General features: G+C 34.7%; 1 protein-coding gene across 2 annotated transcripts in view; it reads left to right on the top strand.

Annotated features, from left to right (window-relative positions):
- The window catches only part of BLTP3B (bridge-like lipid transfer protein family member 3B), a 109,121-nt gene that overhangs the window by 65,469 nt on the left and 17,378 nt on the right, over window positions 1–26,274 (top strand). For both annotated transcript variants that reach the window (XM_027071012.2, XM_027071013.2), the window contains 10 exons: window positions 5,823–6,005; window positions 6,530–6,648; window positions 9,914–10,055; window positions 14,027–14,220; window positions 15,819–17,317; window positions 17,488–17,663; window positions 18,360–18,499; window positions 19,159–19,309; window positions 23,050–23,303; window positions 23,526–23,634. In XM_027071012.2, the coding sequence (XP_026926813.1) occupies window positions 5,823–6,005; window positions 6,530–6,648; window positions 9,914–10,055; window positions 14,027–14,220; window positions 15,819–17,317; window positions 17,488–17,663; window positions 18,360–18,499; window positions 19,159–19,309; window positions 23,050–23,303; window positions 23,526–23,634 (2,967 nt within the window). The remainder of the gene's footprint in view (window positions 1–5,822; window positions 6,006–6,529; window positions 6,649–9,913; window positions 10,056–14,026; window positions 14,221–15,818; window positions 17,318–17,487; window positions 17,664–18,359; window positions 18,500–19,158; window positions 19,310–23,049; window positions 23,304–23,525; window positions 23,635–26,274) is intronic.

Below are 26,274 nucleotides of genomic sequence, written 5' to 3'. Positions count from 1 at the left end.
AATGGTTTTTCTAATGTATTGTTGAATTCAGTTTGCTAGTATATGGTTGAGGATTTTTACATCTGTGTTCATCAGGGATATTGGTTTGTAGTTCTCTTTTTCACTGGTATCTTTATCTGGTTTTGTTATCAAAGTAATGCTGGCCTTGTAGAATGAATTTGGAACTTTCCTTCCTTTTCTATTTTTGGGAATAGTTTGGGAAGAATAGGTATTAACTCTTCTTTAATGTTGGTTAGAATTCACCTGTGAAGCCATCTTGTCGTGGACTTTTGTTTGTTGGGAGTTTTTTGATTACTGATTGAATTTCTTTGCTGCTTCCAAATTTTCTATTTCTTCCTGCTTGAGTTTTATTAGTTTATATGTTTCTAGGAATTTATCCATTTCTTTTAGGTTGTCCACAATTTGTTGGCATGTAGTGTTTCATAATCTCTTATATTTGTTGTTCTGTGGTCTTGGTTATTTCTACTCTTTCACTTGTGATTTTATTTATTTGAGTCTTGTTTGTTTTTTTCTTGATAAGTCTGGCTAGAATTTTGTCAATTCTATTGATTTTTTTTCTAAAGAAGTAACTCCTGGTTTTATTGATCTGTTCTTTTGTGGTTTTGTTGTTTGTTCTTTCCTTTGTTTTTCTGTATCACTTATTTCTGCTCTAATCTTTATTATGTCCTTCCTTCTACTGGTTGGGGTTTTGTTTTTTCTTCTTTTTCCTAGCTCCTTTAGGTGTAAGGTTAGGTTGCCTATTTGAGATTTTTGTTGCTTCTTGAGAATGATCTATTTGTCAATAAACTTCCCTTTTTAGAACTGCTTTTGCTGCATCCCAAAGGTTTTGGGCTGTTGTATTTTCATTTTCATTTGCTTCCATGTACTTTTTAATTTCTTCTTTTATTTTTTGGTTGACCCATTCATTGTTCAGTAGCATGTTATTTAACCTCCATATTTTTATGCTCTTTCCAGATTTTTTCTTGTGGTTGACGTCTAGTTTCATAACCTTGTGGTCAGAAAAGATTCATGGTATGACTTCAGTCTTCTTGAATTCATTGAGATCTATTTTGGACAGTATTTCATGTGTACTTGAAAAGAATGTGTATTCTGCTGTTTTAGGATGGCATTTTCTGAATATATCTATTAAATCCATCTGTTCCAGTTTGTCATTCAAAGCCATTATTTCTCATTGATTTTGTTTACTTGATCTGTCCATTGATGTGTAAGTGAGGTGTTAAAGTCCCCTAGTATTATTGTATTACTATCAATTAGTTCCTTTATTTTTGTAATTAACTGTTTTATGTATTTGGGTGCTACTGTGTTGGCAGCCTAAATATTTATAATTGTTATATCTTCTTGTTGGATTGTCCCCTTTTTGATTGTATAGTGTCCTTCTTTGTCTCTTGTTAAACTCTGATTTGTGTCATATAAGTATTGCTCCTCTGGCTTTTTTTGACATCCATTTGCATGATAGGTGTTTTTCCATCTCTTCACTTTGAATCTGCTGGTGTCCTTAGGTGTAAGATGAGTGTCTTGATGGCAGCATATAGATGTATCTTGTTCTTTTTGTGCATTCTGTCACCCTGTGGCTTTTGATGGAAGTGTTTAGTGCATTTACTTTCAAAGTATTTACAGATGTGTATTCATTGTCATTTTATTTTTTTGTGGTCATTTGTGATGATTTTCTCCTATCTTTTTTTGTTTCTCTTTCATGGTTTCCTGATTTTCTTCAGTGATATGTTTGCATTTCTTTATTTTTTCTTTGCGTATTTATTATTGGTTTATGATATGGTTACCATTAGCTTTGTATATAACCTCTTTTGCAGATAGCAATCTATATTAATTTGGTCATTTAGATTTGATCCCATTCTTACTCCTCTCCTCCCCATGGTTTACATATATGTTTTTATATTTTACAGTCTTTTATTTTGTGAGTTCCTTGACTAATTTTTTACAAAAACATTCATTTTTGCCTTTTTTGTGTTTTCTACCTTCAGACTGTCACTTTTGGTTTTTCCTCTCCATTCAGTGTGTTTCCTTTAATATTTCTTGCCGGGCTGGTTTAGTGGTCATGAGCTCCTTTAGTTAAGAGTATTCTCAGCAGATTTTTTCCAATTCGGCACTTTGAATGTATCATACCACTGACATCTTGCTTGGAAAGCCTCTGCTGAAAAATCTCCTGGTAGCCTTATAGGTGTTCCCTTGTAAGTTACTGTTTCCTTGTGTCTTGCTGCTTTAAAATTTTTTTCTTTATCACTATATTTTGTCAGTTTAATTAAAATCTGTCTAGGGGCGCCTGGGTGGCGCAGTCGGTTAAGCGTCCGACTTCAGCCAGGTCACGATCTCGCGGTCCGTGAGTTCAAGCCCCGCGTCAGGCTCTGGGCTGATGGCTCAGAGCCTGGAGCCTGTTTCAGATTCTGTGTCTCCCTCTCTCTCTGCCCCTCCCCCATTCATGCTCTGTCTCTCTCTGTCCCAAAAATAAATAAACGTTGAAAAAAAAATAAAAAAAAAAATATGTCTTGATGTGGATCTCTTTTGTTGATTTTGAGAGTTCTCTTTGCCTGCTGGATCTGGATATCTGTTTCCTTTCCTAGATTAGAGAAATTTTTAGCTTTTATTTCTTCAAATAAATTTTCTGCCCCATTCTCTCTCTCTTCTATAATATTATGTTTGATTGAGTCACTGAGTTTCCTAAGTCTGTTCTCATTTTGCATAATTCTTTTTTCTCTCTTTTGTTATGCTTGATTACTTTCCATTAATCTGTCTTCTAGGTCACTAATTTTTTTCCCCTGCTTCTTCCATCCTGCTGCTTATTCCATCAAGTGTGTTTCTCATTTTGTTTATTGAGCCCTTTATCTCTGCTATGTCATTCCATATCTCTTTGTTAAGGGTCTCACGAATGTCCTCCTCTTTTCTCAAGTCCAGTGAATATCCTTGTAATCATTACTTTAAATTCTCAATCTGGCTTGTTACTTGTATCTGTTTCTCTTAGATCTCTGGTCGTGTCCTGTCCTGTTCTCTCATTTTGTCTAAGTCTCTGTGCCTGTTTCTCTGTGTTAGGAAAGTCAGTTACATCTCCTGTTATTGAGGGTAATGGCCTTATGAAGCAGAGGTCATGGAGTGCCCTGTTTTGTTGTGTCCCCTGTTCCCCAGGTTCTGGTGCTTCTGGGAGTGTCTCCAATATGTGCTGCATGTGCTTTGCTGTTGTTTCCTAGCCACTTTATCCATCAGGCCAGTTGTATGCAGGGGCTCTGTTTGCCTCTCACTGGCGGTGTTTGGTCCCTGGCCTGAATATGGCACATTTTAACTAAGTGTGTTCTGGTCTGCTTGTGAAATGAAGCCTGTCGCCATTGCAGCTGGCACCGAGGCTCTGCAAAACTCCCACATAGGGAGACACAGTGCGAGCAGGGGTTTGGGTTGGTCTTTTGGGGGAGAGGGTCTGCTGTGCTGGGGCTGAGGCAAATTCCACTGGAGTGCATGGAGTGTGGCTTGGTGTAAGTGAGTTAGGTAGCGAATGTCTGCACTAAACTAATTCCCACCAGTTACCCCCTGCTTATTCTGAGGGATGGGGAAGGGAAATGGTGCTGGCTTATTCCTTTCTTCCCAGAGGGGTTTCTCTGTGAACGCTATCTCTCTGGTACACAATACAAGATGAGCAAATACCTTCCCCGGCGTGTGCTCCAGGTGCTCTTCAGATTACTGTTTCCATGCTATATGTTTGCGGGTTGTTTGCCTGACTTCTTCACAAGAGGTGCTCCAGTACCTTCTGAGCTCTCCAAGAGCTAAGCACGCTGACCTTTAAAATTCCAGGCTTTAAGCCCTGCTGGTTGGCAAAAGCCATGAAATTGGGTCCCTTTTGCTTTCCAAGTCAACTACTGTGGGGATTCATTTTCCCCATGCACTCCTCTGTGTGTGAGTTTGTCTCTAGCCCTTCTTAGCAACTGTGGCTCCCTCCCCAACATAGCAGCCACCATCCAATCCATTTCTCTCCCAAACCCTGTCACTGCACTTCGTAGCTTCCTTGTTGTGGCCTTTTCTCTACCTTTAGTTGTGGCATTTGTTCTGCCAGTCTTCAGGTCACTTTCTGGGATATTTAGGATGATTTGATGGTAATCTAGTTATATTCATGGGATGAGGTGAGCATAGTCATACTCCACTGGCATTTTTCTTTTCTCTTTAACTTTTTAAGGAAAAAAAGAGACCAAAATATTTGTTATTTTTCCCCAGTAGTATTTCACCAAGAAGATATAATTGCCATAGAAAATATTTATGCATTTTTATATAGAGTTTTATGTAGATTATTAGGAAGTACAATTGTTAGCAATTGGCAGTACTCTATTGATTTAAATGTTAAAATCAGAATTTGGAGGACATATTTTATGCTATTTTATTTTGTTAATTGTGACAAAAGTTAGTAATATGTTTTGAATTTTAAAAATCAGTATATATTAGTATATTTTAATATTAAAAACTCAAGAAAGGAAATAAAGTAAAAGGATAACAATGATTTCAGCCATGTTGTAGGATTCCAGGAACTTTTTAAAAAACTTTTCTGTGTTTTCTAAATTTCATTAATAGACTTTTTACATGTGATCTTAGCCAAAAGGCAGAGCAGTGATACATTAATAGACTTTTTAATAATTAAATATTGATAGGTTTTTTCCTCCCAAATAATAAAAAACAAAATATATAAGTTTATGGCCAAATTAAGTAATTTGACCTTATGCCCATCTCTGCATTTTGGTGATGTATGGATTTTTTTTTTTTAATTAACAAAAATAAGAAAGACAAGTTTAAGGAATTTTCCAGGACTTTAAGGAAGTGATAAAATTTTTCTGTTCACAAATTTATCCCTCTTCTGTTTGTTATTTCTGTGTGTGTGCTTGACGAATTTAAAGGTTATACTATTTGATTTTTGTTTGAAGTCTTTGTTGTATATTCTATATTCCTGATTTGTAAGTTACTTACACATATGTAAAGTTTTTTTAACTACAGAAATAATTCATATTTTGGAAGGTGAAACTTAGTCATAGATTTTTTTTTTTTAAGTTTATTTATTTTGAGAGAGTGTGTGTGCACATGAGCAGGGGAGAAGCAGAGAGAGGGGCAGAGAGAGAGGGATGAGTGGAGAGAGAGAATCTCAAGATGCAGATCATGACCTGAGCCGAAATCAAAAATCAGACCCTTAATTGACTGAGCTACCCAGGTGCCACCCAAAGATAGTGTTTCTGGGTGGGCACAATATTTTCTGAACCCTTTTATGTACATACTACTTTTCTCAGTTTTTGCTACAGAGAAACCTAATAATCCTAATTTTTTATTTTCCTTCCAAAAATTTTTATGTAGGTATAGATATATCTATATCTTTATGACTTGATATCCATCTTGAGAAATTTCATTGCTTTCTTAAGTGTTTTAATAATCCTCATCATTTTAAGGATAGGTTTTATTTGTCACTTTACAACAAATCTTTGATGAAAGGACTTTTTTCTGGTAGTATTTTCTGTAGTGTTTTCTTTCTAATGGAGGTATGTTTGATACTTGAGCATTCAGTGAAGGTTGACCAGCAGTACTGTTTGTAATTGAAATTTTGAGTCATGTTCTACCAATGGTTGATTTCTGATAGAAACCTCTAGATAACTTCCTTTTGAGACTCTTTGTGTGTATTTTAAATGTTTTGCTCAAATTTTCTAGGAAGATTAAAATCTCTTGTAGGTGAAGACTGCTCCCTTGAGAAAAAAACCCTTGGGAAATAAATAAATCTCATTAGAAGCATTGCTACAATAAAATAAATGAAAATTGTGCATTTTTCAGTTAAATACCTGTCATTCATTTTACAGGAGATAGTTGTAATCATTGGATGTATTTTAGTGATGCAACCAAAACAAAAAATGGATGGGCCAACGAATTGTTACATGAATTTGAGTGCAACGTTGAAATGCTTAAGCAGGCTGTAAAGGATCATAATGTAGGTTCACCTCCTAAATCCCCAACACATGCCTCTCCCCAGCACACACAAACAGGTATTTTACCTATAACGACATTATGGCATTCCCCTGATAGTGTGTGTGTGTGTGTGTGTGTGTGTGTGTGTGTGTGTGTGTGTGTGATCATGATAGGATATTTTCTGTAAATTTTCTGTAAAATTTAATTAATGTCTAAAAATTCTGCACCTTCTTCAGACCATAGGCTTATGGACTAAAAGCACTTTTTAAATTGACATGACCAATAAGAGTAATACCCCGTTAGAATGTTTGAGATTGTTAAATGGCTGATAGGTCTCTCTTTTTAACAATTTCTGGTAAAAGTTATTGTCTAAGAATATCTTAAATGTGGTGTATGACTCATGTTTAAAGAATAATCGCACAAAAGAATAATCATTATAATAACAAATTCCTGCATCAGTTTATATATAAAGTATTTTCACATATATTATTTTGTTTGACAAATTAGAGTTCATGTGTATTTCTAGTAGCTGTCTTAACAAAAAAGTGATTGTTAAAAATCATTTGCCATAAATTGAAAGTTTTTTTCTTCTTTCCCACAGAGAAAGACTCGGCTCTGAAAGGGACTTCCAGATCACCTTCAGTATTATCTCAGCAGTCCAAAGCTAAGTTAATGTCTAGTTCTGTTGTGGTTAGACTTGCAGATTTCAATATATACCAGGTATGATTCATTTTTAATTAAATCTTATGATAAAACATCTTCTGCAAGCAACTCATATTTTGTTTTAAATGTTTATTTATTTATTTTGAGAGACAGTGGGGCAGGGGCAGAGAGAGAGGGAGAGAGAGAATCCCAAGTAGGCTCCGTGCTGTCAGCACAGAGACTGAGGTGAGGCTTAATCCCACAACTGTGAGATCATGACCTGAGCCAAACTCTTAAATGACTAAGCCACCCAGATGCCCCTGCAAGCAACTCTTATAAACTACTGCCACTCTTTTATTTAAAAACATCTTGGCCAGTTTTGTTAAATGGCTAAATTAGACAGGATAGAAGATATCCATTCATTAGTTTTTGTTTATATGGTTATACAGAATTAACCAAACTGTGAGGTCAAGAGCATAGTCCTCCAGTCTGCCAAATCTGCACAAGACTTCTCACAGCAACTGTTTGGGAGTCTCCCCTAAGCCACCTTCAGATTCAAGAATTCATTGGAATAAATAATAGAATTCACTGAAATAAGTTATGCTAAGAAGCACATTTATACTAAGAATTACATATATTACAGGGAAGGATATAAATTGGATTCAGCCATAGGAAGAGAACCTGGATTGGGCTAAGAGGGTTCCAAATGTGGAACTTCCTTGTCCTCAGGGCACAAGGAACAATATACATGAAGTATACATAACAATATACATGAAGTATTACCCTCATAGATGAACTCAGTTGTTGTTAGATACCAGGTGACCCAAAGCCTCCAGTCTCTGAAGACTACTAAGACTATCAAGTATGGCCAACCTCACTCTTAGTCATCACTGTAAGCATAAACTGTCAGTTGTCCCAAGGATCTACCATGAATAGGGAATTCTAAGAATTTAGAATTACTTTCCAGAAGCAGGAACAAGGGCCAGACCTCTCTTAGGAGAGCACATTCCTTATTACACAATGCTCTTAGTGGAAGAAACTAAAATATTTTTTTGCCTTATTGAACTGAGTATTGGCTATCTTGTGAACATAATTTCATGGCTAAGAATTCTGTCCATTTATATTGTTCAGGCTGTAATCATACAATATGATATAATATTACAGTCCTTGAGACCAACATAATAGACTATAACATTCTTTAAAAATAAACAATTTCAGATAACATGTTATCATTTATGAATTGTTCTGGTTTATTTTGATGAGTCTATGGCTTTGAGACTTAGTTTTATCTGAAATTTTTTTATTTTACTCAGTGGTTTTCAACTGGGGTTGATTTTATACCCTAGGGGACATTTGCCAATGTCTGCTGACATCTTTGGTTGTCACAACTGGAGGAAGTTGTTGCTGACAAGTAGTGGGTAGAGACCAGTGATGCTGCTAAACATTGTGACAATGCACTGCACATTGTTAGCAGTGCCAAAACCAAGAATCATCTGGCCCCAAATGTCAGTAATGCCAATTTTGAGAAACCTTGATTATGCATTATTTTCTTATTGTACAATGGCTTCTTGTTTTACATTCCATATATAATGCATCTTATTTGAAGCTAGAAGATGTAAATAAATTCATACAGAAATAGCAGAGGTGAATCACCCATAATCCCAAGTAGTCGAGGGTGAAATAAAGTAAAGAAATCCCACATACACAGGGCACCTTGGTGGCTCAGTCGGTTGAGTGTCCGACTTCAGCTCAGGTCATGATCTCACAGTTTGTGAGTTTGAGCCCTGTGTTGGGTTCTGTGCTATCCGTTCAGAGCCTGGAGCCTGCTTCAGATTTTATGTCTGCTCACCCCCCGCCCACTCACATTCTGTGTCTTTTCTCTCTCAAAAGTAAATAAATATTTTAAAAAAAAAAAAAAAAAAAAAAGAAATCCCACATATACAAATACACCAGAACAAAACAAATAAAAATAACTGAAAGAAAATAGTATGTTTATATCAATTTGAATAACCTTTTAACTATTGAAGGAAAAAGGAAGTAAGCTATTGTCTATTAAAATAAGTTGATACTTTGAGGTGAAAAGGATTTGTTTCCATATATGCAAAGAAAAACTTCTTAATTAGATAATGCAAGGAACTGACTTAAATTTATAAAGTCTATACAAGGTTTCAAAGGTTTTATTAGCAATTTATACAAGAGAAATATTCTACTTCATATGAGAAATATACATGTTTGTTGAATGAATGAAAAAAGTTAACCTTGAGATACATACCTGAATATATACTAAACAAGTACAAATAAATGAAATTGATAAAACTATTGGTTGAACTTTGAGGGAAATTAGTATATACATTTTTTATGTAAATTCACCATTTTCAGGGGAGAGTGAAAAAGTGTAACAAGAACCTTAAAACTCATAGTCTTTTTAGAAGACAGTAAGTGAGGGGTGCCTGGGTGGCTCAGTTGGTTGGGTGTCCGACTTCAGGTCAGGTTATGATCTTTCCGTCCATGAGTTCGAGCCCCGCATCAGGTTCTGTGCTGACAGCTCAGAACCTGAAGTCCCCTTTCTCTCTGCCTCTCCCCCACTCACGCTCTGTGTCTCTCATAAATAAATTAACAAACAAACATTTAAAAAAAACAAGTGATCAAACTATTTGACAGAAGAATTTGTAGTTATTTTTAGGTTAATCTTTAATGTAAAATATGCATAACATGAAATTTACCATTTCAGCCATTTTTTAAAATTGAGATATAATTGACATGTAACATTGTTAGTTTCAAGCATACAATGTAATGACTTGATAACATTTTAGCTATTTTTAATTGTGCATTCATTCTCATTGTTTATTCACATAGTTGTATAACCATCACCATTATCTATTTCTGTAATTTTTTTATTATCCCAGACTAAAACTCTGTATATAGCTAACTTTTTCATGATAATAAATTATGGTAACAAATTACTGTAAAATACCTACCAGGGAAGCAGTCTATTCTTGAGGACTTGGATCTGTGTCCTGACTCTCCCATTTACTTACTTCTGTAATAGAAATACTCTGATATTTTAAGGCTTACAATAATAAGTTTGCAAGGACCTTACTAAAGAGTTGATTTTGTAACTGATAATACTTCAAAGGGGCTATAGGTTTTCTGAATAGTTGATTGGTGTTATTAAAAATAATTTAATTTGAAGTTAAATATATAATAAAGTTTGCATTGGAAATTAACCATTAATTAATTATTTGAAGTACTTTTAGGAGTTTGAAGTGATGCCCATGTGGCATAAATTGTTTGGAAAGAGCTTTATTCAGTGTTACTTCAATATACTTAATTATTTTTTCAGGTCTCTACAGCAGAACAGTGTCGTTCTTCCCCCAAAAGTATGATTTCTTGCAATAAGAAATCCCTGTATCTTCCACAAGAAATGTCAGCTGTTTATATAGAATTCACAGAATATTACTATCCAGATGGAAAGGATTTTCCAAGTAAGAGAGTTTCCTGTTTTGTTATTATTTGTCCATTACTTGGGAAGTTGTTTTTTGTTTTTGTTTTTTTTTTTGCTAAGTTTTCAACTTTTATAAATGTGAAAAAAAGAAACAAAAGCCCATTGTTCTTTACACTTGTTCTCATTGTTTTTAGTATATAACTCTATATAGCATTTCTTACATGTTCTGACTGTTTGTTCATATTTTTTTTTCTCTCACTAGCTTGTAGCATCCTTAATGTTGGGAATCATGTAGTAGTCATGCTTCATTTTATCCCTGAGGCTTGACTCATTTCTTTACTAGTAGCTGTTTGTTAAATGAAAGAATTTATGAAAGTTAGTTTATTTGTAGAATAAGGTCATTTTTTTTTCCATTAGTCAAAACCTATTTATATTTAAGCTATATAAAACTCTATATTTCTTTGAAAAATTAATAATGCATTTATTCTTTTAGCTATAGAGAATTTTTTTGGCTGTTTTATGCACAAATGTATATTTTGGACAACTTTTGGCACTTGTCTTTACTTTGAGCATTGAATTACATGAATTTTGATTTGTAAGCTATTTTGGGGTCCTAAAGTGAAAATGATTATGCATTTGTGTTCTTTGAATGCTAAATTTCTATGCGATTATCTGAGTTCATCTCATAGTTTTTCAAAATAAAATTGGCCATTGTTTATATGGTATCTTTTCTTTAACTGTTTAATTATTTAATCCTTGTTTGTGCCAAAGTTTTGGGATCTAATTCTCACCATCTTGATGCTTTTCAGCAGTCTTTTGTGTATTTCTTGTTTATCCTTTCTACCTTCCTGACCAAAACAGTGAGAAAATTAAAAAAGGTTAAGACATTTGCTTAGCACCTTAGTAAAATGGCACAGCTGAGATGGGGTCTTCTAAATCAGAATTCATGTGTCTTCCCCCCAGGCTGCAGCTATATTACACTGCCTTCCCATAATATTCACAACCATTTGTCTGTAACTGGAGAATCCCATTGTTTCCAGTCCTCCTTGCTCCTTACAAACAAGTGTTTTCCTTAAGTAATGCATCACTGAGTTAGTAATTCTTCAGAGTGAAGACTAGTTTCCAAGATTTCTGATTTCTAATCTAGGTTTATTTATATCATTTTTATTAACACGTGCCATAGGAATTGTAATCTTATTCTATAATATATATTTTTTCTGATAAAAACATTAAATTCCTTACAGCAATTTAAAGCCTAGCCCCCTAGATACTTAGGAATGGAATTGCTAGGTTATGTTTAACTGTGTTTAATTTAACTTTTCACCATGAAAATTTTCAAACATATACAAAGGTACAGGGATCCATTTTCAGTCCTTATATTTCATCTCTTTGTTAAGCAACCCAACTTTATAAAAATATAACTTTTAAAATAATTGTAAATGTAATATATGTTACGTTATTTAAAAAAAGAATATACCAAAAATAAAAAACTGGCCACGAGTCTACAGTTTAGAGACAACTTCTGCTAAAACATAAATGTATGAATTGTTAGGGCTGCTATAACAAAGCACCACCGACTGGGTGATTTAAACAAAAGACATTCATTTCTTCATAATTTTGGAGGTTGGAAGTTCTAGATCAAGTGTCAGCAGGGTTGTTTCTTCAGAGAATTCTTTTTTTTTGTTTTTACTTATTTTTGAGACAGAGTGAGACAGAGCATGAGCAGGGGAGGGGCAGAGAGAGGGGGAGACACAGAATCTGAAGCGGGCTCCAGGCTCTGAGCCGTCAGCACAGAGCCTGATGTGGGGCTCGAACTCACGGAGTGTGAGATCATGACCTGAGCTGAAGTCGGACGCTCAACCGACTGAGCCACCCAGGCGCCCCTCTTCAGAGAATTCTTATTGGCTTGTGGATGGCTGTCTGTTCACATGGTCTTTGCTCTGTGTGTGTTTCCTAATGATGCTGATTGTACTATATATACTAGGGCCCATCCATATGAACTCATTTTTACTATAATTGCCTCTTTAAAAGCTCTGTCTTCAAATACAGTCATATTCTGAGGTACCCTGGGTTAGCATACCAGTTTTGAGGGGACAGTTGAGACCATACAGTAAGTATAGTATTGCTCGTCCTGTTTTTAATGTATGTGTTTCTTTTGCATATTTGATTTACATCCTGTACCCTTCTTTTTTTTTTTTTTTTTAATTTTTTTTTCAATGTTTTTTATTCATTTTTGGGACAGAGAGAGACAGAGCATGAACGGGGAGGGGCAGAGAGAGAGGGAGACACAGAATCGGAAACAGGCTCCAGGCTCTGAGCCATCAGCCCAGAACCTGATGCGGGGCTCGAACTCACGGACCGCGAGATCTGACCTGGCTGAAGTCGGACGCTCAACCGACTGCGCCACCCAGGCGCCCCCTTGTACCCTTTTTTTAAGTTCTTTTTTTTTTTTTTTTTTTAAAGTTTGAGAGAGAGCAAGTGTGAGTGAGAGAGAGTAAGTGGGGGAGGGGCAGAGAGAGAGGCAGAGAATCTAAAGCAGCCTCTGTGCGGTCAGTGGGAGCTGACACAGAGCTCTATCCCATAAATCAGTAGATCATGACCTGAGCCAAGATCAAGAGTTTGGACACTTAACCAACTGAGCCACCTATATGCCCCTACATCCTTTCCCTTTGATGATATGAGCATATTCCAGGTTTCTACAGGTTTATTTAAGTATCTTTAATAACCATATAATAATCTATTTCATAAGTAGACCCCTGTTGGAAACTACTTGTAGTACTTGTACTACTATGTGTAGATTTTTCTCCCGCTTAGTGTACCAGTTTCTTCCTCTGTCCCAGATCTCCACAGCCCGGATTCTTCTTTCCTTCTGTGTTATAGCTTTGGGGACTACATGTGCTCTCTAGTCCTCTCTGTAGCTGTCATCATTACTCATTTTATACTTGAAAGGCCTTCTTTTTCCTTCCTTCCAGAGTATGATGTGATCTCTTCAACACCCCACTTCCTTTCAATTTCCAAATATAAGCACTGCCACATCCCAATTGGATGTCTCTGTTAGACTTGAATTACATTTTTCTACCTTTGTGTCTGTGTTGAGTAAAAATCTACAGACATTTTATTATTTTAGTGCTTAACACCATACACAAAATATTGTTGGCATTCAGTGAATCTTTCCTGGAAGAAAATGAATGAATGAGTGCAAAAAAACATCCTATTTAGGACATAGTTATAATGCTGTCTTTTTAATGATATCCTATACCTTGGATTTATTTTCCTTAAATTATTGTTGTCTAAAAAATCTAGATATACATGCTATTTGCTTTACTAGAAGTGAGTAGGTTTGAATGTTTGGGATAGAAGATTTTTTATCAAGATGCTCTGAAAACAATAATGGCTTTTATAGTATAAACAAAAGGATTTAAGAAAGAGGTGTATACTCTAATTGTGAATATTAGTTTAATATAAATTAGCACTAAAACACTTATCCAACCCGCAGGCATTCTAATATTTGAGGAGAGCTATGAAAAAGGAGTATATTCCTTTTATTATCTAGTAGATACTTGAATTTTTACTTTGCACCAAGCGCTATTCTAGGGTTAGGATTAAGTGGAGAATAAAACTGCATGGCCCCTCCTGCCAAAGGAGACCTGCCTGTTCACCACTTTCGTAAGAAATTAGTCATTAGACTCGGTTCTCTTATTTTAGAGGATTCAGATTATCATTCAGGTAGGAAAAGTCCTTACAGATACTAGGAAGAGAGATCTAAACGTTGTTTCCTATTTATAGATAGTTTTAGAATAAACAATATATTTTTCAGTTAGTGAAGCATAGAAAAATGTTTTTTGTCTGTCTAAATGTATTCATTATCATCCACATGTGTCACTTTAATTTTGTAAATAAAATTTCAAAACTTATTATCTTAATTTAAAAAGAATAAAAGTTAAAAATGTTTTTTCTCAGGGAAGATTTAGACTGTTGATTAAAAATCTTAAAAATTTTTTTTCTCCACAGTTCCATCTCCCAACCTTTATAGCCAACTGAATGCACTACAGTTTACCGTGGATGAAAGAAGTATTCTATGGTTAAATCAATTTCTCTTGGATTTAAAACAAAGTCTTAATCAATTTATGGCTGTATACAAGTTGAATGACAATTCAAAATCTGATGAGCATGTTGATATTCGAATTGATGGCTTAATGCTAAAGGTACCATATATACAAGTGACTGTGATAACAAAACCATTTTTAGAGAAGAAAAGTTAACATCGTAATTTCCAGGATTTAAGATGGGTGTTCAAATATAAATCAACTTTATTGTAATCTTAATTTTGATTTTGAAATTTTAATTTTAATTTTGATTTTCAGTTTAAAAAGCCTTAAGAGACTATTTTTCCCCCTTCTTTCTCTATCTTCCATTTAACCTGTTTCATTTTGTCACTGCTCATCCATTTGGAGGTAAGCAGAAATAACATTTAAATCTCAGTATTTTTTCCCCTACTTCCTACCGGAGCTATAAAATTTTTCTTTTAAAGTGGAAATTAATACAGTGAAACTTATGAATTAGATCTGGGTTTTATTTGTTCACAGTTATTCTGTTATTGATATCCAAAGATAATAGAAATTTGCTTTGTATTACAACCAAGTAGTTGATAATCTGAATCCCAGGGATATTTAAACTTTAAAGGAGCGAGGTTTTTTGTTTTGTTTTTTATGCACACTTTATCTATTTATTTATTCATTTTTATGAAATTTATTGTCAAATTGGTTTCCATACAACACCCAGTGCTCATCCCAAAAAATGCCCTCTTCAATACCCATCACCCACCCTCCCCTCCCTCCCACCCCCCATCAACCCTCAGTTTGTTCTCAGTTTTTAAGTCTCTTATGCTTTGGCTCTCTCCCACTCTAACCTCTCGTTTTGTTTTTTAAAAAAACAACAGCTACTGTAGTGTAGTAAATAGAGTAAGACTTGGATGAAAAATTTCAGTTTCTGGATCTGTTGGTGATACTCTAAATTTCTATACCTTTAATTTCTTCTCTGTAAAATGGGGTTATTCATAAATGTTAAAATTTCATTGCAGAAATGTTTTAAAGATTTTCTTAAAAATCTTACTATGTTCAATTATAAAAAGATGAATTTTATAAAATCACAATTATACTTTAAGACAGTTGTGTAATCTCTATATTTTCTCAATATGCACAGTTTTAAAACCAGTATTTTAAGGACTAAAAAAACCATATTTTAAGGACTGAGAGTAACTATTTCTGAAAAATTAGTAAATAGTTTGACCTATATGCTTAATAGTTTTATCTGAGAAAAGTGATTCTAATGGCATCTATCCAGTCATTCCATCCAGTTCTCCCCCACATCTCTTGGATTTAAAATATCTTTGTTTCAGATTCTATGTCTCCCTCTCTCTGACCCTCCCCCATTCATGCTCTGTCTCTCTCTGTCTCAAAAATAAATAAACGTTAAAAAAAAAATTTAAAATATCTTAACAAAAAGTTCTTTTTTCCAAATTTAACACTTAATTCTCAAGGCATAGTAAGCTTTTAGTAATATTGATTTAGTTTTAATTTTGTTTAAAGTTGTTCTTTTCTTAGTGGTTAGTTAAGTCCTTTTTGCTTGGTTTAATAAAAAGATTTGTGGGGAGAGAGTTCGTATATTATGTTTGGATAAGAAAGTAGTGTTTTGGTGGGATATACCAAAAAGAATTCCTGAGCTAAGTTATGTTCTTGATTATTTTATCTTCAAGATGTATGGAATTGTAAGTTAGACTAGATTAATGTTTTTTCTCTTATAGTTTGTCATTCCGTCTGAAATGAAATCTGAATGTCATCAAGATCAACCACGTGCAGTTTCTATTCAGAGTTCTGAAATGATTGCCACAAATACAAGGCACTGTCCAAACTGTCGACATTCTGATCTAGAAGCTTTGTTTCAAGACTTTAAAGATTGTGATTTTTTCAGTAAAGCATATACCAGCTTTCCCAAATCTGGTGACAATTTTAATCTGTTGCATCCAATCTTCCAGAGACATGCTCATGAACAAGATACTAAAATGCATGAAGTTTATAAAGGAAATATTATTCCCAAGTTGAATAAACACACTCTCAAAACTTCTGCTGCCACAGATGTTTGGGCTGTGTACTTTTCTCAATTTTGGATAGATTATGAAGGGATGAAAAGTGGAAAAGGGCGGCCAATAAATTTTATAGACTCTTTCCCTCTTTCCATCTGGATTTGCCAACCAACAAGGTATGCCCTGTCACAAAAAGAGCTGCAGACTTGTAATCAGGTATCTCTAAATACTTCACAAAGTGAATCTAGTGATCTGACTGGACGATTGAAGCGGAAGAAGCTCTTGAAAGAATATTATAGTACAGAATCTGAGCCCTTGACAAATGGTAGTCCAAAATCTTCAGATACATTTTTAAGATTTTCCTCTTCATCATCAGATGCAGATGTTCATGTCCTGGTTCACATTCATAAACATGTCAGTATGCAGATCAATCACTACCAGTATCTGCTCTTGCTTTTCCTCCACGAGTCACTCATTTTGCTTTTGGAGAACTTAAGAAAAGATGTAGAAGCTGTGACTGGCGCTCCTCCTAGTCAGACATCCATTTGCATTGGAATTTTACTTAAAAGTGCAGAAGTGGCTCTTTTGCTACATCCAGTGGATCAAGGAAATACTCTTAAGTCTCCTGTCACTGAAAGTGTGAGCCCAATGGTTCCTGATTATTTGCCTACAGAAAATGGAGAATGTTTGTCTTCAAAAAGGAGGCAAGTTAGTAGTGGTATAAATCAAATAAGAAGTGTAACTGTTAATCACATGTCAGACAACAGATCTATGAGTGTTGACCTTAGCCATGTCCCTTCAAAGGATCCTTTGCTTTTTAAATCAGCTAGTGATACAAATCTGCAAAAAGGTATTTCTTTTCTTGATTATTTATCAGATAAAAATTTAGGGAAAATAAGTGAAGATGAAAGTAGTGGAATTGTGTGCAAAAGTGGATCAGGAGAAATTGGATCAGAAACAAGTGACAAAAAGGATTCTTTGTATACAGATTCAAATAGTGTCTTAAACTACAGAGAAGATTCAAGTTTGCTGTCCTTTGATAATGATGGTAATCAAAACATACTTTCAAATAATTTAACTACTAGAGGACATGAAACCATAGAGTCAGTCTTTAAAGCTGAAGATTTGCTTCCAGAAACAGTTTCACTCTCTGAGAACCTAGAAATCAATCAAGAAGAAGCACCCACAGTTAGAACACTTAAATCACAGTCATCTTTCAGGTAACAACATACTATTGGAATTTGGGGGTTTTTGATTTTCTGGGCGTATGTATGTGGTGGGGGGCATATTTTGTTTTTGGACAGAAAACCTCCTGACAAAATATGACATTAGAGTTAACACATAGAAGAATAGGTTTTATGTGATGTTTTTCTAATAATTTTGTCAACAGTGGAAAGCCTAAGGAACGGATTCCACCCAACCTGGCTCCACTCTGTGTTTCTTATAAGAACATGAAAAGAAGCCCCTCACAGACCTCATTGGACACCATTTCACTTGACAGTATGATATTGGAAGAACAGTTGTTAGAAAGTGATGGAAGTGATACTCACATATTTTTGGAAAAAGGTAAAGCAATACAAGTTTAATAATTCATATTAAATAATCAAATCTTAGAAGCGTTCAAGGGTTAACTGTATAATAACTTAAAACAAACTGTGTTTTGTATGACTTGGGCTTTTCTAATCCACTGTTTCTAATAATTCACTTTTATGGTATTTTTAAAAGATACTGATCTATGATGGGCACAAAATTTTTTTAAGATTGTCTTTTTCCACAGAGTTTGAGAAATAATGAAATACAGCACACTGAAAAATTAAGGCAGGTAGGTAAGAACAGAGGGTGATCACATTGATTGTAGTGACATTAACTTCAGGTAGGAGATAATTAGAAGTGGTACTGAAAGGGGAAATGAAGTGGTTGGACTGGGGTTATTCAAAGTAGGACGGCAGAGAGGGAGGCATAGCTGGCTGACCAGGAACCCGCTATGCCAGCACCACACCAGCAATGTGAAGGCTGTGCTCAGTGTTTTTGAGTTCTTTTCCTACTACATTTAGGGCTTTAGTATCTCTAACATTTTATTGTGGACGTTATTTCTTATTATTTGCTAAACTAACTACAATTTAATTTTTCTTTGCTTATTGTCTTTTAAACAAGCCTTTGCTTGAGAAAGATTTGAAGGATAGCCCTTTTTGGTTAAATTTAACATTGTCGGATCGTTTGTATAAGACTGATTTTAATTTGTTAACTTTTTTATTATTTCAGGTATTAAAAAGAACTCAACTACGAATTACCAGAGCCTAACGGAGAGTGCAAATGCCAGTGCAAAGCTACAGAATTTTGGTGAAACCTCTCCAGATGCCATCAGTACAAATTCAGAGGGTGCTCAAGAAAATCAAGACCTGGTAATCATTTCACAGAGATTCTATGAAGAGAAATGCCACCACTTTTATTTCAGATAAATATGTACAGATTTTATGACATAATTATGTAAAGTGAATTGCCATAGTAGTGAGTGACTCACTTTGCTCGTTCTACTCTTGACACTTCTCCCTTCCCTCTTACTGAATTGTTTTTCTCTGAATTTCATTTTTCTAAATCTGTTTTTTTTCGTACTGTGGAGGGGAGGTTTTTACCTTTTGACCTTTATGTAGTTGCATTTAAATACACTTTGAAAACAAGTTTGATGGTTGATGGTAGTCAGTCCTTCTGAGGAACTTTCTACAAAAGAAATATGTTACTGGTTTGTTATAAGGCCTTTCCACCCAGTGAAATATTCTTACAGATGACTTAGAAAATATGTTCAGCTTTCAGTGAAAATAATTTCACACAGAAATGTTATCTGTGTGACCTAAAAAAATTCATCTCTTGACTGAATAGCAAGAAAGGAAGCTGAAGTTTGTCACTGTAATGTAATAACCAGGTTTTGTTGATCACAAGTATATTATTGGTTTTATTAGGTCACTGTTGTATTTTTAGAGATTTTAGTAGTTTCCTGTGTCATTTCTTAAATTTTGTTTTGAATTACTTGGTATGCTAATATTATTTATGCAATCATTATTAGATGTCAGTTGTGGTGTTTAAAATTACTGGTGTTAATGGGGAAATTGACATCCGAGGGGAAGATATGGAAATCTGTCTTCAAGTGGACCAAGTGACACCAGATCAGTTAGGCAATATCAGTCTTCGACATTACCTCTGTAATCGTCCAATAGGTAAGACTTTAATATGATTTAAATTTGTTGTGTTTTTTACATATAACTCCTCAGCAGTTCTGTCTTTGGTATAAATGAATTCAAGGAAAATTACATTTATTTATAATAATGTGAGAGATTTGTTTTCTTAGCTTACTTATTTTCATAAAGTATTTTGATTGTTATTAGAGATGTAATGTGTTGAGGATGTATTCTCTAATTTCTTTTTGTTTCTTTTGTTAAGTGCCATCGTTTTTAGTCTTCTCATTCTTTGAGATAATAGGTTTAAGAAAACAGGTCTTTTCTGTATGAAAAGAATAATAAAGTAATCCTAGAATGTCAAACTTAGCTCTATGCTAGAATAAATGTCAATTTTTACATTCCATTATCTTGCTTGTAAGCAAACATTTCCTGAGTCTGACATGATACCTGGTGTTTGGCAAAATCGTATGTCATGTTCTTACGGTCCTTCATTCTAACATCAACACATTCATCTGAACGTAGGGGGATAGGAACAACAAAACATGCAGTGTATAAAGAGGAAACCACATAAAACTATCCCTTTTTCAAAGTTTATATGGAGTTACCACTCATGGTTTTCAGTCATTTGAAGAAATTAACTTATTAGAATAGTTCTATTAAGCATTTAAAATGACATTGTTCAGGGGCGCCTGGGTGGCTCAGTCGGTTGAGCGTCCGACTTCGGCTCAGGTCATGATCTCACGGTCTGTGAGTTCAAGCCCCGCGTCGGGCTCTGTGCTGACAGCTCAGAGCCTGGAGCCTGTTTCAGATTCTGTGTCTCCCTCTCTGGCCCTCCCCCGTTCATGCTCTGTCTCTCTCTGTCTCAAAAATAAATAAAAAAACGTTAAAAAAATTTAAATAAAATAAAATGCCATTGCTCAAATTTTTAATTCTTTTAAAAAGCCACTGAGCTGTAAATATTTTTCTTTGCTATATATATAGAATGCTGTATCTGATACATATATTGTTGAAATACATAGTCCTGCATGGTATCAAATAAGTATACTATCACCTCACATCCTGGGAATTGCAGGTAAATGTGCCATTTGTCTTTAAATCAGCATCATAGAAAAAAAATTGTCTCCAGGCATTTTTCTATGTATAGGCCTTGCAGTTTACAGTGTAGCTGTTAAGAAATTTCAAGAATTTCCTGTTGGCAAGTATCAATCCCAAAAGCATGCAAAATAGTGGAAGCTAAATATACAATTGGAAAGGTTTCATAGTGGGCAAAAAACCAAAATTTCAAAACTTAGATCCTGTTCTATTCCCAAATCCAAAACAGTTTTCAAATTGTACACTCTTAAAATTATTTCCAGTTGCTCAATTGTTTTTACTTATTTTTATGGGTCAGTTAGTACCATGTCCTATTAATTTGTTTCATGTTGTTCCTTACTGAAATCATTTTGAAATGTCCTGTATGTATGGATCATATAGTCAGTGCTAATACCTTATTTTTCTCAACTGCCTCAGTTGTTTAAAGATAAAAAACAAGAAGGAAGCAGGGCGCCTGGGTGGCTTAGTTGGTTGAGCTTCCGACTTCAGCTCAGGTCATGATCTCAGGGTTTGTGAGTTCGAGCCCCATGTCGGGCTCTGTGCTGACAGCTTGGAGCCTGCAGCCTGCTTCAGATTCTGTGTCTCCCTCTCTCTCTGACCCTCCCCTGTTCATGCTCTGTCTCTCTCTGTCTCAAAAATATATAAACATTAAAAAAATTTTTTTTCTAAAAAACAAGAAGGAAGAAAGCAAAGGAAAAGAAAGGAGCAAGGGGAAATGAAATAAAAGGAAAAGGAGAAAAAACTAGTTTAGCTTGAACATTTAAAACATTAATAAACCATGCGAATAAAGATTGACCTACAGTTTGTATCTGCTGTCACTCTGACATGACCAGTTAAAATTGCAAAGTTGTTTTTGATTTTGTTTTTGTTTTTCTATAATGTGTGGATTTTGGAGTCCTTTAGTAGGAAGACCTTAATATAATAATTTCATGGCGTAAGAGGTAGAAGAGAGGAGTGAGTTTTGACTAGTGAAGATTTTGTTTTATCTCTGCTCCAAATAAATATTCTTTTTGTTTGAAATTATTTCTGGCTCTCAGCTCCTTAGACTGAGTAGGTAATCTCTCTCTCATTGTGTGTGTGTGTGTGTGTGTGTGTGTGTGTGTGTGTGTGTGTGTGTAGATACGTGGATAAACAGATGAAAGGCAAAACAAAGTCACATTTACAAAGTTGTTTCTAATTGTCCTTATTATTAAATAGATGTTAATAAACTCTTATTTTTTCTTGATATAGGAAAGAACACTAACCATTATCAATTTGTGGCTTTTGCCTTTTATTTAAAAAGAAAATCTTCTTAATTATTTAAAGAATGCTTTAGAATTTTATTTGAACTCTTCCTGTATATTATTTATTTATTTTGAATGTTGATTTGTAGTACTAACATTAATTAAACGTTATCCTGTACCTGAAATAAAGTTACAGAAACAACTCTCCACTTTGAATTGTGTATGGAGATCTATCCTTGATGTATAAATATGGGTATGTTTATTTTCTTACATCCCCTCCCCCTCACAAATATGTATAAATTTGGCCTTTATAGGACTAAAGGATTCACATCCATGCTGAGGGAAAATAAACACTCCATCATGAATTTAATTAGTAGGTCTTCCTACAAGGACCCATGAGACTGGTGACTTTGATATTTCAATAGTCTGACTTTTCCAGAACAGTTGTTTTTTTTTTAATTCATCGGTTCTGTAAATTGTGAAACTGATCACATTTTTCTCTTTGCTGCTAGGAAGTTCATTTTTGGTTCACCTGTGGCACAGAAAAAGTAAATAATGTGTTTGGAGTCATTAATCTTACTGCCCATCCTTACCTTTTTCCTTCTGTCCTTTTCCATTGCTTACTTATTTTTCATATGATTATACCATGAACGTTTTGCCTCTTACTCTTTTTGGAGCTAGGTAACGTAATACAAACAAAATAGTTGCTGTGAGGGTAGGTTCACTTAAGTGGTCATACTGATAACTTTTGTTTTTTAAAATCAGATTTTCTGTGAGTCTATTGAAATGATAAAATTTGTTTTTGAATTTAGTATTTATCTCAGCCAACTCAAAGTCTTTTTTGGAACAAGGCCAAGGCATAAATACATGTATACTATATTTATATATATGTATAAATCAGTATAAACATAAATGTAATATATATCTCCCTTGCTTTAATTTCAGTTTTAAAATTGTTTTCTAATAGAGACATTTTATTGAGGTCTTGTCTACTTACTTTTCTAATTATATAAGGACCCAATTTTAATGAGGAAGGTACAGAACTTCACTTTTTTGTTATTTCTTAAGAAATGGCTTAAGTGTCGCTTTAAGTGTCATGACTGTTTATCACATTTGTCTGTTACATTATAAATGAATAGATAGGTACACACTCAGACATTCTAAGTATCTTAGGTGTGCATCATATCAGATTTATATCATGGTATATGTTTTCATGGCACCAAAACATTAGAAAATATAGATAGGTCAACAGAAGTGCCATGGAAGGTCTATAAAAATTGAAGGGCTGTGTATGGTATATTGTATATGTACTGTAAATATCATGTAAATGAAAGATAAATATTAAAACTTTAAGATATTATTGCTTTAACATTATACAAAGTGACAATAATGTCTGATGACAAATAATTGAGAGTTTTTGAATAGTGCTACAAGTTATGATTTTCATGTGTTCTTTTTCCATAGGTTCGGATCATAAATCTGTAATTCATTCCAAATCCTCTCCTGAGATTACTCTGAGATTTGAGAGTGGGCCTGGTGCTGTAATACACTCTTTGCTTGCAGAAAAAAATGGATTTTTGCAATGCCATATAGAAAACTTTAGCACAGAGTTTTTTACATCTTCGCTTACTAATATTCAACATTTTTTGGAAGATGAAACTGTTGCAACCGTGATGCCAATGAAGATACAAGTTTCTAACACAAAAATAAATTTAAAAGTATGTTAATAAGTATTTATATATTTTCGTGTTGTGAATGTTCACTTTGCCGACTGGGACTTTAATTCATGCTTAAGAATGTGTCTTCTCTATAATATGTGCTTATTAGCATTTATTGATATGAGTTTTTGGTCTTTGTGGGGGAATAATGAAAAGAATCATAGAAATTAGAAATCATTTACTTTAATAACAACATGCTGATACCGCTTCTCTTTTTTACAGGACGACAGTCCTCGTAGTAGTACAATATCCCTTGAGCCAGCTCCTGTAACTGTTCATATTGACCATCTTGTGGTAGAGAGAAATGATGATGGTTCTTTTCATATCAGAGGTATATATGAAAAACATTGTTATTGAGCACCTACTGAGATTTAAAGTTATTGATATGCTGATTTGTTTACTTGTACTTCCTGTTTATAGATATGTAATATGTGGTAGTAGATGATTGGGGGACAATTTCACTACCTTAGAATAGAATATCATCTATGTATGGACCTTTTACCTCAAAAATAACTCATCTACAGTGGCTTTAATACCTGTTCTACAAATGTATTTTGAATGAAAGTGACACAGGTTTTTATGGTCTTACATGGCTCTTAAGCTTACTTGGGCTTCTTGATCTCTTTCTTAGCTTTATCTCCCACTATTCTTTTATATATAACTCAACCAACTTGGTGTACTTCCTGTAACAGAATTTTTTGTGCACTTTTCCATCTCCATGTTCTTATTTGCCTTCTTATTTCTCATTAGAATTGTATGTTTCCTTTCAAGTTTGTCTCAAGCTCCTCCTTTTCAATCAATTGTTCTTTATAACCTGGTGTAACTTCTTATAATTCTTGGGTACTTACTTATTCTCTATACATTAATTACTTATAATATATTGCTATGTATTTAGTTTTACTTTTATCTCAATGTAAGAATTAGTGTCTCCATTGTAACAAGATTGTTAAGGTCTCTAGTGTAAGGGCTATATCTTACAAGGTGATGTAGAGTAGAGGAAAGAGCTTGGCTTGGTTGACTTAGGTATTCCGGTCTCACTTTATTAGTAGTTTCTTGAGAGTGAAATATGAGGAGCTGTTATATGCGTCTGTTTCATCTATCAGACCTCACGAAATGACATATGTTAAAAGAAGAATAAAGTCATACAGTAAGAAAAGTAAGTGCCATCAGAGGATCAGAAATCCTTGGGACACGTGGGTGGCTCAGTTGGGTAAGCATCTGACTTTGGCTCAGGTCATGATCTTATGGTTCGTGAGTTCAAGCCCCATGTCAGGCTCTGTGCTGACAGCTCAGGGCCTGGAACCTGCTTTAGATTCTGTGTCTCCCTCTCTGTCTGCTCCTCCCTCACTCACACTCTGCCTCTGTCTCTCAAAAATAAATAACTGTTAAAAATTAAAAAAAAAAAAAATCCTTGTAAGTGCACAAAATCAGAGTACTTTGCCAAAGAGGCAAAACCAGAAAAATCTGGAGCCATAATCCCATCTAAAAGAGGACTGTTGCTAAGGTAGGATCAGTTCATGGGCAACTCTTAACTAACAAGTCTACCCCTTCTGGAATTTGGGAGCCAGAGCAAAGACATCAGGTCAATAAAGAAAAAAAAGTCAGTTTCTTTTCTGAAATAGCTCACATGGAGCAAATAGCTTAGGTGTAAGAAGATAAGTTTGCTTTACGTCTCTTTCCCCCCAAATACTTTAGATCCCAAAACAGGCAGGTCTGTCTTGTAGATAAAGCAGAATAGAATGCATCCTTTTTGTGGGCAATGCTTAGACCAAAGAAAGGAGAGACTGAATCTCACACAGTTCTTTTTTCTAAACTCATCACTCAAATGGTGTCAAGAGAGTATAGGAGACTTTTCTCCTCAAAAAGCATCCCAGCAGAATGCTGAAATTAGAATAGATCCCCTGAGGCAATAGGTGAACAATCTAGACACTTCTTTTTGAGACCATTTCCTGCGCTTCTACCAAATAGCACACTTCAGTGGGGTTTGCATATAGACTAAAACATGGAGGGTAAATTCTACAGCTGCCAGGCCCCAGGAAGGGAATGATTTTATACCCAGTTGATGAACTTGGTATCTCTCCCTTCCCTCCACCCCATCACTGGATGTCAGCTATGGCACATAGAAACAACATCCATAGTCAAGAAAATGGGATAAGCAAACACCCAAGAATTCTCAAACATTTGATTGATTGTAAATAGGCAGTAGTCATGATTGTAAGCAAGAAATATTCTCTAGCTAATTGAGTAGAGAAGGAGTTTAACAAAGATTATTGGAATGGAATAGAATTAAGAGACCAGAAATAAACTCTTACATTTATGATGAACTGAGTTTTGACAATGGTGCCAAGACCATTCAATGTGGGAAAGACTAGCCTTTTCTACAAATGGTGCTGAAACATACCACAAGAAGGAGCCTAGACCTCTTCCCTGTATCATCCACAAAAATGTACTCTTCATGGGTCAGAGTTTAAAGTAAGAGGTAAAACTATGTTGAAACTCATTAAAAGAAAATATAGGAATGAATCTTAATGACCCTGGGTTAAGAAGCCTTCTCAGATACCACACCAAAAGTGTAAATGACAAAAGAAAAATGTAGATGAATTGGCCTTCATGAAAATTTAAAACTTTTATGCCTCGAATGATACTGTCAGCAAAGTAAAAAGACAGCCCACAGGATGGAAGAAATATTCATAAGTCATTTATTTGGTAAGGGGCTGGTATCCAGGCTATATAAAGAACTCAAAACTAAAAAAGATACATAACCCAATTTAAAAATAGGCAAAGATTTGAACAGATACTTCTCTGATGAAGATATAAAAATGGCCAATGAGCACATGACAATATGCTTGACGTCATTAGCCATTATGGAAATGTAAATCAAAACCACAATGAGATAACACTTCAGACTTACTAAGGCGACTAATCAAAAAGACAGATGATAACAAGTGGTGGGAGGATGTGCAGAAATTGG

This window comes from Acinonyx jubatus, chromosome B4, assembly GCF_027475565.1.
Source record: "Acinonyx jubatus isolate Ajub_Pintada_27869175 chromosome B4, VMU_Ajub_asm_v1.0, whole genome shotgun sequence".
NCBI lineage: Eukaryota > Metazoa > Chordata > Mammalia > Carnivora > Felidae > Acinonyx > Acinonyx jubatus.
The sequence above is the reverse complement of the archived record's forward strand: the minus strand, read 5'-3'. Positions and strand labels throughout refer to the sequence as shown.